Source organism: Gorilla gorilla, chromosome X (genome assembly GCF_029281585.2).
Source record: "Gorilla gorilla gorilla isolate KB3781 chromosome X, NHGRI_mGorGor1-v2.1_pri, whole genome shotgun sequence".
Lineage (NCBI taxonomy): Eukaryota > Metazoa > Chordata > Mammalia > Primates > Hominidae > Gorilla > Gorilla gorilla.
The window spans coordinates 153,530,256-153,543,731 of record NC_073247.2 but is presented as its reverse complement, the minus strand read 5'-3'; the positions used below and the strand labels follow the sequence as shown (position 1 = coordinate 153,543,731).

The 13,476-nt window shown below is 36.0% G+C and overlaps 1 protein-coding gene across 1 annotated transcript in view; it reads right to left on the bottom strand.

The window, feature by feature from the left end:
* Positions 1–10,372, bottom strand: part of MAGEC3 (MAGE family member C3) — a 61,423-nt gene extending 51,051 nt beyond the window's left edge. The window contains 1 exon segment of the mRNA XM_031005884.3: positions 10,250–10,372. Within this exon segment, the coding sequence (XP_030861744.2) occupies positions 10,250–10,372 (123 nt within the window).
* Between the last annotated feature and the right edge of the window lie 3,104 nt (positions 10,373–13,476).

The following is a 13,476-nucleotide window of genomic DNA, read 5'->3' as shown; positions in this document are numbered from 1 at the left end:
GTGAGAGTGGGTATCCTTGTCTTATTCCAGTTCTGAGAATAATAAGTGAACCATTCATTAAAATAAATATCTCTCTATATAGCTGCCTCTTTAGATACATATGTATGTGTATACATGTGTATGTGTATACATGTGTATGTGTATACATGTGTATGTGTATACATGTGTATGTGTATACATGTGTATACATGTGTATGTGTATACATGTGTATACATGTGTATGTGTATACATGTGTATACATGTGTATGTGTATACATGTGTATACATGTGTATGTGTATACATGTGTATACATGTGTATGTGTATACATGTGTATACATGTGTATGTGTATACATGTGTATACATGTGTATGTGTATACATGTGTATACATGTGTATGTGTATACATGTGTATACATGTGTATGTGTATACATGTGTATACATGTGTATACATGTGTATACATGTGTATACATGTGTATACATGTGTATGTGTATACATGTGTATACATGTGTATGTGTATACATGTGTATACATGTGTATGTGTATACATGTGTATACATGTGTATGTGTATACATGTGTATACATGTGTATGTGTATACATGTGTATACATATAGATGCGTGTATATATATTTATACACACATACTACACACACATATGTATACATACACATACACACATGCATACCCTGTTGGTGGTCCTGTTTCTCTGGATAATCCTGACTATGCAATATCCACTCTCCTAATTTCTTGTTCAGTCTAGGTACAAGGCTGTCAATTTTGTTTTCATTTTCAAAGAATCAACATTTAGCTGCATGGATTTTCTGTATTTACTTTGTTTTTTCTTTTATTAATTTCTGCTTTAATCTTTATATTTACTTTTTCTGTATGCTTTGGATTTAATTTGCTCTTCTTTTTCTATTTCTGAAGGTAGAAGTTGAGATTAATTTACTTACGATCTTTCTTCTTTTCTAATATAAGCATCATAGCTATACATTTCCCTCTAAACACTGCTTTAGCCAGACCTCATAAATTCTGATATTTGGTTTTATTTTTATTCAGCTAAAGACATTCTTCTAATTATCTCTACGATTTATTTTTTAGCCTATGGGTTATTTGAAATGTGTAGTTTAATTTTCAATTGTTTGTGTAATTCACAAATTTATTTATTTGTTGATTTCTAATTTAACTTCATTGTTTTGGAGAACATACTTATCAATATTACACATACTTTCTCTTGGAATATTCAGTCTCCTCTGAAGCATTTGATATCTATAACTATGACTGGACTGTGGCAGTGATTAAGAAATCCATCCATAATGACCTATGAACATTTTCAGAAGGTGCTATGTTGGGATGGTTGGTTATTTCGGATTATGTGGTGTATCATGAATTGAATGAGGTAAATCTGCCCAATAAGTGCTCCATAAGGTAATGAAATTATGATGTGAATGAAACCTACAACTCTTTTGGTTGAATAACGTGAAAGAGGGTAACAAGTGCTTGTTCTCCTCTCATGCAACAGCCTCAGAAACCCAATGTGTCCTACAACACAGTTGGAAATCTAGAGTACAGAATTCCCAACATACTGCCCTATTACTAAATTCTATGATTCTAAAGTTCATCTAATACATAATATAGGTAAATGGGATTTTATTCAGATATTCTCATTCATGTGAAATTACCATCTATTTAGTGTATAGTAAATAATGCACTGGGGTAATTGCTTTTATTTTATTGTACTTAATTCTATAAGCCCAATGAATCAGGTACCATTATCATTATCTTATGAATGAGAAAAATGAGACTCAAGAATTTGTCCATTGGAAGTAAACTACAGCTTCCCATAAAATGAGAGTAATATGACCTATTCCAGAAGAACTAAAGTTAGCAACAACAGTAGTTTATCATAATTTAACAATGGAACTCATTAAATGACAACAACTGTCAAATTATATATAAAGTCAGTGCAAAAACTTGGGTGCACATAGTTACATTCTTACTCTTCTAGGTAATGAAGATATTGTGTTGTTGAGATATTGTTGAACCACAGTAGAATTAACATACTGTAAAAGTAAATGATGAGATATAATTAGTTTTGTTACCATCTTGGGGGGACTTGAGAAAGAGAAGGCACAATAAATAATTAAAATGAGTTTGTGAGTTAAGAGAGAATTACAAGCCTTCTGAGAACACAGGTAGCGTCTTCGTCTGTACTATTAAATATTTTCATCTCATTGTCCTGTTAGGATCCCTTAAGGAGGCAAGACTATTAGAAAAGGTGGGAGTCTCAGTACTCACAGTAAACTGCCAATCATAGAGATTTGTATATTGTAGCAACTTGCCTGTTGTTAAATCTCATCACCCACTCCCCCTCTTAGGCCAGCAAGTTTAGATGTGTAATCAATTGTAATAGAAAGCAACTGTAGATTTCTGAATGCATAAGTACATTATCCTATCAGTTGGAAAAGGAGTGGAAAGTAACTGGAACACATTTATAAAAAAAAAAAAAAAACACTGGTGAGGAAGCAACAAGAATTTAAAAACACCTGGGAACTGGCTATTGAGTAAGCAGTGCAGATCTGATCTGAAAGGGAATAAAGACCAAGAACCACTAAATTGGTGGAAATGAACTTACCTATTATGTGCTAGGAGCTGTCTGTCCTCTCCGTATCTTAGCATCTGGTATCACAACTAAAACATAATACATTTTCAATATATGATGTTAGACCCTGTTTTAGATGCTTAAAATTCATTATTTAACTTACTTTCACTATACCTCTATCACATATGTATTCATATGTATTATAATATCCACTTTACAAATGAGGGCACTCAAGTGCAGATAAGATTCCTAGTCATACAGCTAATGAATGCAAGTGCCAGGATTTGGTCATAAAGAGTTGCCCATAAATCCTTTTTCAATGAAACTATTCTACTTTACAGAGCTTTTTCTCCCCTATAAGAGCTTAATTAATACAACCACAACAAAATAAGTAACTCTTAAATAGTAACTAATTCTATTAGTTTCTCAAAAATAATACAACATACAACATAACAACTATAATAAAACATTAAATAAATGGGAGTCAGGTGTCTACTGGCAAATTTGTTAGCATTTAAAGGTTAGCTAGCTCATAGAAGTTGAATGTCAGTAGAGATATATTCACTTAATACATTTACACCTCAAGCATAACTTCTGTTTTGTCACCATATAAATCCCTTTGTTAAAAATACGACTGGAGCTGAAATGATGATATTTACGACTTTTATTCAGCAAAACTTAAAGCTTAATATTGGCATATAAGACTTTAAAGATAATTTATCATATATTTCTTACCAAAGCCTTATTAAAAGTTTTGCTGTTATGTGTGGAAATTTTTTTCTACCATCATAAAGACTATTCTCATTTATCACTATAAACATAGTTGTACGCAATCAATATCTGTATGCAAGTTTTGCACTCCAAAGAAAACAAGCATTTTACCTCTCTTTTAATTTAGTTCTTTATTTGTATCTAAATGAAATTATAAGTACATTTGCAAAATATCCTTGGCACTAACTGCAAAACTTGGGAAATTATTTTTGAGATTTCCTACAAATCACCACTTTACATTATTCATACCTAAATTAAACCAAGTACGAAAAAGTGCCTCAGACCACCTTTTTATATTACTCAAAATGCTGATGCAGAAGAACTAGCAAAGGAAGTATCAATGAAGAAAATATTGTATCAGTAAACATATACTATATCCTAGAATGGCTGAAAATGTTAGCGCTTAAAAAAATTACCAATTTCTTTTGAGAAATAAAATGTCTTGTGAGCTAATGAGAAAAAAAATGTTCAATTATACTAGAGCGTATTTCCAAAACTTTCCTAGAAGGCTGAATCATATGTTTGGTAATGTTGGCATTGGTTTTTATTACTTCTAAATAAAAATTTCTAGTTAATGCAAATACTATACAGATATTTTAAATTGGAAAGGAAAATAATCTGAAGAAATTATGTGGAATACTGCCTAATAAAAACAGAGATTAAAATATAAAAAATAAATTAAAAGATGTGGTGTATTGAGTGAGAAGGCCTCATATATATGTAACTAAAATCTCAATAGACTCTAGAAAATAGGAGTCAAGGAAATAGTCAAAGAGATAATAATTGATGTTTTTCCACAATTTTTGAAGACATTAAACTTCAAATACAGAAAGACCAACAAATTTTAAGTGAAATAAATGAAAACAAATGCACACCTAAACACATAGCAGTGAAACAGCAGAATACCAAAGGCACACAGAAGATATTAAAAGAATTCAGAGGGAAAAGATAATTCACATATTGCAACTACACTGAGAGCTGACTTTTCAGCAAGGGAATAAGAAGGGATTAAGCCCACCAAGCTAAACTCATACGCCAAATTTAAATATTTTTCAAATGTGAGGGTGAATCAATGACATATTCAGACAATAGAAAGTTTGAAAATTTGCCACCAAGCAATGTAAGTGCCCACTGGAAGAATATTAATACATAGATTTTAGTGTATTCATAAAATTGAATGCTGTACATCAGTAAAACTAAGTGAACTATAATTGCACATATCCACAGGATTGAATTTCAAAAACATGATATCGGATGGAAAAGTGTCAGAATAACTTACACAGTATGACATGATATGTATAAGCTTCAAAATCAGGGACAACTGCAAAATATATTGTTGAGGGATATTAACATCATACACTCCAAAGAGAAGAGAAAGGGAATAAGTACTACAAAGTTCAACGTGGTGGCAATCCCTGGATAAGGGATGCGCTTGAGGAGAGCACATGGAAAGCTTTTTAATTTAATGGTAATATTATATTTCTTAAGACTTCTGAAGGTGTCTGTCTGCTTGTTTACATTGCACTTATATATACTCTTTTGAATGTTTAAAATGAAAACAAACTAACATCAAAAACCCTATGGGGGCACTCTTGGTATGTGGGCAAGGCTTACTAATCAGAGGGATTTGCCTTTGATTATCTGGGTAGGGATTATGCTGGCAGTCATCTAAATGGTATCAAAGTTTTTGCTCTTGAGTCATTCAATTTCTTAAGAGCATGTCTGATATTTCTTCTGGAGTTGTATACCTGCTTGAGGAGCATTCTGTTCATGGGGTGATATATAGTTTGAAGGAAGTTTATTTTTCCCTCACACGTATTCTTTAGAGAAGATGAGCTTTCTCTCCAGGTCAAGGTTGCTATAATTGGACAATGTATGCACAATAAACTTATTCAAGTCAGAAACAATACAAAAATATGTAGCTAGCCACTAATAAGGGAGTATATGGGTTGTCTAAATTAGCTGATAGCAAGTCATTCTTGTGCGCAGAGACAAAAAAATGTACTCCGGCCTAGTAGCTTCTATAACACAGGTTGATGGCCTTACTCCTGTAGAGTAAGGGACAGCCTGCAGAGGCTGTGAATTCATACATTAAACTCAGATCAACCCTCCAATCATATTTTTCTAACTACATAGCCTTGAAACTCTTGTATGTATAAAGCTGGAATTTGTGTGTTTTCTGTTACTCTAATCATCTTGTGAACTAGAGACTGGCCATCATTCATTTACATGATAAAGCGTTTTATGAATAAATTGCCACATTTCTCTATGCCTCTGCAAATGCAGGTGCAATAAATTTCAAGAACGTAGATTTATTCTCAAAATTATAAATGACAGAGAAGAAGCAATAATTTAATGAACTCCACAATGTGTGTGTCAAACAAACCTGGCTCTTATAAGTGAAGTTAGAATGACTTTTGTTGCCACCTAGAGCAATAGCAATCAAAGGGAAAACATAAGACTTATAGTCTAATAAATGTAGAACTCTTCATTATATAGCTAACAACGTAGGAGAGATGAAGTGTTTTAGGGATGTTTATGAAGTCTAAGAGTGTAAATTGAGAGGTTTCATTCCCGGGTCTGCCAGTGATTCACTGTGTGGGCTAGAAGAAGTCACTTTCATGGGAGTAATTTAAGTCTTTATTTATATTTCCAGGGTGCGATACCTTGAGAGGAGAATCTACTTGTGGAATACATTAAACACAAAGAAAATCACAAAGGCTATGAATAATAGGGGATGTATTTCTTTCTTGAACAAAGATGCCACCACTACCACTAACCTCTCCTTCTTGAACAAACGTGACAACACCTACCACTAACCTCTTCTGACATTTCATCACAAGTTCATTCCAAGTTATACAGGATGCTTAAAGTGTATTCAGCTTTGAATTGTTTTTAAAATATATGAAAGTTAAAAGGCTACAGAGAATCTGGAAAAGTAAGAACAGACATCTGAAATTCCATAAAATCACTCAGCTGCTATTACAGTCTCTGTTATAATTTTCATTGTTTCATTGAAACAATGCAACAAAATCATTGAAACAAAAAATTAGCAAGTTTCATTCCTTGCTCGTTTTCATTGTTGCATACATCTTATAAAGTTGTACTTATATTTTATGCATAATGTTGTGTCATGCCTTGTTAATTTATAACAAATAATTTAAGTTTATCTTAATATTATAATTTGTAATATAATTTTAATAGCTGCACAGCATTCAGTCAAGTAATTGTATGAACCAAGTACCAAAACACTACAGTTCATACTATTAAGCAATTTAAATATTCATACACTTCCAACTTTCTCAATACCTAATTATCACACTAGAAATATTTAGGCATTTTCGTGGCCCAAAAATAATACTTCTTTCAATACACATCATTTTAAACACACAGTTCGGTTAAGATCTTTCATACTGAAGCCCAAATAGAAGGATGTTTTATGAGTGTTTTGCGAGTCCTTCATGTGCCAGCAAATATGCTAATAGCAGTCCCTTTTCTCAAACAGATCACATCATATTGGAAAGTTAGCAAAATAGACTGAAAAGGAAGGGTACTATTTCAAAAGCCGTGAAGGGGCATCTAGAAGCAAATGGTCGTCATTGACAAATGTTCCAGAGAGGTCATGTAAGAGGCAAATTGATCAGTCCCAGTCAGTAAACAGATATTACTTGAATGCTTAGTATGTGTCTACTAAGTCTCATTTAGGATCTGGTGGACAAGGCTGAGTCCCTTCCCTCAATAATATTTTATGCTAGTGGGGGCAGAAAGAAAATAAACACATAAACAAATATCTACAGTTGATTTCTTATTTTTTGACTTTTAGGTTCAAGGATACATGTGCAGGTTTGTTATATAGGTAAACTCTGTGTCATGGGGGTTTGGTGTACAGATTATTTCATCACCCAGGTAATATGTATAATAACTATAGATAGCTTTTTGATCAAGTACTAGGGACTATCAAGAATGTAAAATACGGCAATATGTTTGAGAATGTCATGAGATTTAACTCAGGTGGTCAGGAAATTCCTCTTTAAGAAGATGCAATTTGTCTGGAGACCTGAAATATCCAAAAGGAGTCTTTGGATTTGATAATTAAAATGTCTTTGATGGTCTTGCAAAGTACAGCTTTATTTGAGTGGTAGAGACAGGAGTCAGAGAGCACCACGTTGAAGAAAGAGTGATTGGTAAGTAAGAAGAGACAGACAAGAAGCTTCACTCTTGTGAGGCTTAAGTGGAAAGAAAAGAAGAAAGAAGAAAAGAAGTGAGAAGGAAAAGCAGAGTGAAGTTATTATCACATTATTTTTTACAATTCACCTTTAAAGTGGTTCCTGATGCTTCCTCTTACTTAAATTTTTATTTAATATTAAACATATTTATAAACTATAGTTAATTAGCCGGTAGAAAGGCAGATGTTGAAAGTACAGAAAAAAAAGTTAGCAGTGGAGCAAGGTCCATTCTCAATCCCCTTGAATAGAACAATTTATTCATTAAATATTTACTGAGCATTTTTGTGTTTGTTTTGTTTTTGTTCTTGTGGGGCTTTTTTTGATGTGAAAAACACACAAAAGCATAACTACCCATTGACCAATTTTGCAGGAGGACTCATGCTAATACATCAGGCTGAATTTTAGACAGAATGGTTGAAGAAAATAAATGCTGAACAGTCCACTTTAATATGGCAATTTAGTGGGGAGAGGTACTCTCTCCCATTTAGAGACACAAGAAAATATTGCTTCTATGAAAATCTTCTTAACATGGAGATGTTAGTAATGATGCCAAATTTATGAAATGTTCTTAAAGAGGTCTGAACAAAGTTTGCTACATAGAACAAATTCAAAATAATATGTAGTTATATGTTTTTCCAATATCATATACTTTTGAAAAATGCAAAATCTTGTGCTAAATGTAACTTTCACTTTCTTAAATCACTTTTATGTCAATAGTCTTATGAAAATATTTCTTAAAATTAAGTGATATTTTATGACCTGATATTCTCTACTTGTCATTTATTTAGATGGCAAGCTAAAAACTAATTAGAAAGACTATACTTTTGCTGTTAACTTTCTCAGAGGTAAAATATCACTTTTCTTTAGTGGTTTGTGATGCTATGAATGAATACTTTCCAGGTTGGGTATTTCCTGGCCGTTAAATATCAGTTAAGTTTTGGCTGACTTCACCTCCATCTATCAACCTCCCTGCCAATCATTTAACAGCTATAGAATAGGTCTCCTCACACAAATCCTTCAGGAAGAATTTCCAATGTGCACATTCTGACCAGAAGAAAAAATGCAGCAAATTTTTGAGAAAGCGAATCATTTTTAGAGTTCTGAGCACATTATGTTAAACTCAGGGTTTCTCACTGTCAGCACCATCACATTTTAGGCAGTATAATTCTTTCTTGTGTGAGGTTGTCCTTTGTCCAATAAGATGCTTAGAAGCATCTCTATCTCTGTCTCTGCTTATTAAATACCAGTAGCATTCCCTGCTGCCACCAATTATGACAACCGACAATATTTCTAGATATTGCCAAGTATCCCCTAAGTGGCAAAATCTCTTCCAGTTAAGAACCACTGAGTTAAGAACAGTAAGTAATAATCCAGGGAAAATGGATATAAAGATATTAAAAAGCTAGTAAAGCATCTGACATATTAGAAATGCATATAAACAATTCATATTTATAAAATAAAATCTACTGAAGATATAATGAATAAACACTTGTTTTGGTGAGCAAGCTTGGGATTGCAGCTGTGGGCCTGGAAGTGGTAGGAGCTGCAAATCCTGCCCAGGATTAGCTGTAACCACAGCCGGCAGCCAAGACAATAGCAAAGATCAATTTGACCTCAAGATATAATCAAATATGACAGCAGAGTGAATGAAGCTTTTATTTCACTCCATTCTTCTCCATAATCCTTCTTATGCCCATAATCATTATAATTACATAAAATATTTAAAAACCTTTAAAAATTATTTCTTGGAAACCATGAATATGGCAGACTAGAGGCATTTTGTACTCACTTTCTCCATTAAAAAGAACGAAACGGTGAGTCGATAATCACACTTTGAATATATAATTCAAAGGAAATCACTGGAATCCATTAGAAAAGTGATAGGCAATACTTAAAGCAGAGATGGAGAGGGAATCAAGGCAGCCTGCTCATCCAGGATCAGCTGTGAGCTGAGAGAGACTCCAAATACAGAGAAAGGATAGGTGAGAGAGACTCAGTGGTTTACATTCTCACTATAGACTCCTATAATCCCAGCCACAGGAGATCCCTTCAACCATCATGGGCCCTGAAACTAACATAGAAAGCTGCCAGGAGATTGTATGATGGCACTGCTTCAGGGAGAAAGCTCCCGCTGGGTCCCTCACACTTCTTGAGACTTAAGCAGCTACAACAAAGTACCATTTTAGAGCCCTGCCCTCAACAGACTGAGCACTGTCCTGGAGCCCAGTAGCCCAGGGCTGAGGTGCAAGAGAAGCACGAACTGCTGCCCCAGGGACATAGGCATCAGTGACTACAGACTACAGCATCTGGTGCAGAGGTGGGACCAAGGCGTGGGCTGCTGCTTTTAGGACTGAGGCACAAATGAGGCACCACTGCAGAGCCTCACCCCCGATGAACTACATACTGTCCTGGAGCCCAGTGGCATTGAGGCCTAGGTGCAAACTAAATGTCTGATGTTTCCCTGGAGATTCAGACATGAGCGACCACAGGCTACTGCAACCAAGGGAAAGACATGAGCATCGAGGCTGGGCAAGATAGCATTTTAGAGCCTCACCCCCAACAGACTGCACACTGTCTTGGAGCCAAGCAACACTGAGGCTGAGATGCAAAAGAAGAGCTGGCTGTTAACCTGGGGCTTAGACATGAGCATTCATGGGCTACCACACCTGGGGCTGAGGTGGGAGCACCACTGGGGATAAGGCATATGTGGCACATGTGTTTTTCACCCACTGGCCTAGACTGCCATCACTGAAGGTGGCATCCAACACCCAGTGGCAGGGCAGCAGCATGGCCACTGCCATCCTGTCTTTACCAAAGAGATAGAGACCATAAAAAAGGAACGAACAGAAATTCTGGAGCCAAAGAATGCAGTGAATAAACTAAAAAATACACACGAAAGCTTCAACAATATACTCAATCATAACTGACTTATTTTAAGATCACATTTTGCTTGAAGACAGTTTTTTTTGAAATAACACTGTCAGACAAAAATAAAGAGAAAAAGAAAATAATAAAATAAACCTTTGGAATGTATCTAACAACATAAAGTGACCAAATATAAAAATCACTGATAGCCCAGAAGGCAAAGAGAGAAAACATGTTTTCAAAGACCTGTTTATTGAAATAATAGATGACACTTCCTAAGTCGAGCAAGACACTTAGACATTGAGATACAGGAGGCCCATCAATTCCTAAACAGATACAATGTGAAAAGGTCTCTTCCATAGCACATTACAGATAAAATATTTAAAGTTTTTTTTTCTTTTTTTCCAAGATGGCAGATTGGAAGCATTATAAGCATACTTATCCCACTTAGTAAGACAAAATGGCATGTAGAGATTCATGCTGTAAAATTTATTCGAAGAAACAACATAAGAACTTAACAGAAAAACTGAAACCACAGACCCTTTGAATGAAGTGGCAGGCAACAGACTACATCATAAAACAGATGGAAAACCATTAGTCCCCAGAGCATGAGAGAGGGATAGATTGCTGTCATGACATATACTCCCACAGGGGAGCCAGGCAATACAAGTCATGAGGGAGGACTTCAAACCTACTCAGCTCTAGAGGTGATTCAGTGAAAAGTAAGGAATATATAAGAAGGAGCAGCATCGGGACATGCTTTGTGTGCAGTCCCAGATTCCAGCAAGAATGGAGGGAAGCCATTCCTGATCCCACCTCACAGGGGACGTTGCAGAAGTCTAACTCAGGCTGCAGTCACAGTTTGAGAGAAGAGCCCAACTGGGATTTGTGATATAATCCTTAGTAAGGACAAAGCTGATTGGCCAGAACCGAGGGGCAAGTGAGAAGTGTGCTACGGCAACAAGGCACATGAGCTGCATGGCCCTGCTTCACAGGTGGACTGGAAAGGATGCAGCCTGAAAGATATGGTTTCTGTGTCCATAGGGAAAGCTTATGGCCTGGGATGGTTTTAAATTCTGAGCACAGGCCACTTGAAACCCAGTTAGCTGCTGCTGCTAGCAGAACACTGTGGGTATGAAAACTGACTTGCCAAGTGTGTGGGAGCTGAGTGGGGCTTATTGCAACCTGCTGCCTCCCACTTTTCAGGCAGATTTTTCGTGCAGCAGAGGCAGCTGTGTTCCTGCCTGGAACACTACCCCACCAGCCAGGGAACTGCCCTCGGATCCCCACTGGGGCCACTGCTTGCACCTGCACATGGGGAGCCAGAGTGCAGACTTGCCTGACCCAGTTTAATAACTTCTGAGGCACAATGAAACCATCCCAATGCCTCCATGTTCAATTTCAGGCACTAACAAGTCCCTGAGGTATTAAATGCATTGCTTTTCTGCGGTCTTGCCACCTTCAGGAGCTTACTAAGAAAATGAAGAAGAGCCACGATCACTCCTCTCAATTAGCCTCTTCCCTTGGCTGAGAAATGTGTTTCCGGTCTTGAGAACACAGAAGTTTTGCATTTGCTCATGAGAGATCTGAAACCTTCTGACACTGCCCTGCATCTTTTCCATTCCCTCTAAATAGAGAAAACTCTTCTCCTGTCTCCTATCTTCTGCTCTGACATCCATTCACTAACACCTAGGCACAAAAAGCCTAGTTCACCCAATGGCAGAAAAGGCTAAGGTGGGCCTCTTCCAAGCTATGAACAACATTTCAAAGCTTAAGTCCCTACCCTCTTCCAACACAATGTCCTTTTCATTCCTCTAGCTCAGTAGTGCTCAGATTGGGGGTGATTGTGCACCCCATCCCAAGAAGACATTTTGCAGTCTGGAAATATTTTTGGTTGTCACAACTGGGATGGCTCTTGGTGCTATCGACATCTATTGAATAGAAACTAGGAATGCTGCTAATCATTCTAAATTCAGCAAGATGACACCCCCTCAAAAAAACCCAAAGAACTATCTGTCTCAAAATGTCAATAGTAATAAAGGTGAAAAACCCTGTAGCTCATTCCTTAATAGGCCACCCAAAGAGATTTTGGATGTTTTCATTTATAAAATTATGCATATATTTTGGCAAATCAACAGCTGTTTCTCACCACTGATGGTTAGACAAGGGAAAGAATAAGGAGACTGATGTTATAATGAGCTCATTCTATGCCAGGTACAGTGCTCAATACTTCAGATTTATATTATCACATTTAATCTGTGTTAAAAATGTCACAACATGTAGTAACAAGAGTTATTTTTATTTTACAAAGTTAAAAGAAAACTGAATTTTGAACAAATTGAAAGATCGATTCAGATTACAGCATCTGTAAATGGCAGAGCAGAAACTTACTATTAATGATCGCATGGCTTCAGAGCTGATGCCAGCCATCTCAGTCTCACAAAGATCTCCGCATTCACTCATCTTTTACCCTCAAGCATTGTCTTACGTAGAGATTCCTGACTTATTCCAATGGAAAGTCAAAAACAGAAATTTGATATTCAACAAGGAATATTATGTAGGATTTTGCTGTTGTTTCCTGAAAATTTTTCAATATACTGAATAAGCTATGGGAAAGCAAGCGGAAATAGTGTTGGCTTATAAAACCTCTCACCCTGTGACTAACCAAAATGAACAGAAAGGATTCATCAATGCTGAAACTTGAAACAAAACTGAGTCTTAATCAATATAATTCTTGAGGTATGATTCAGATCCAGTATAATTTGGCCCAGATTGAAAGAAGACTCAAAAATCAATATGTAACCCCTATCACTACCTTGGTCCAAATATTCCAATTTGAAGAAGCAAGGAAATTAGACTTGAGCAGATCTGGAGGAAGTGTAGGCTGCACTGCGTGGAGCTTGTTTCTCCACCGCAAATAAGCATCCCTGAGAAACTAAATGCTGGACAAGATGCAAAGCCATACAACCTATGTGATTGCCTCCCTAACTACCTGCCAACCTGTAGTTTATCTTCCTTCTAACCAGAC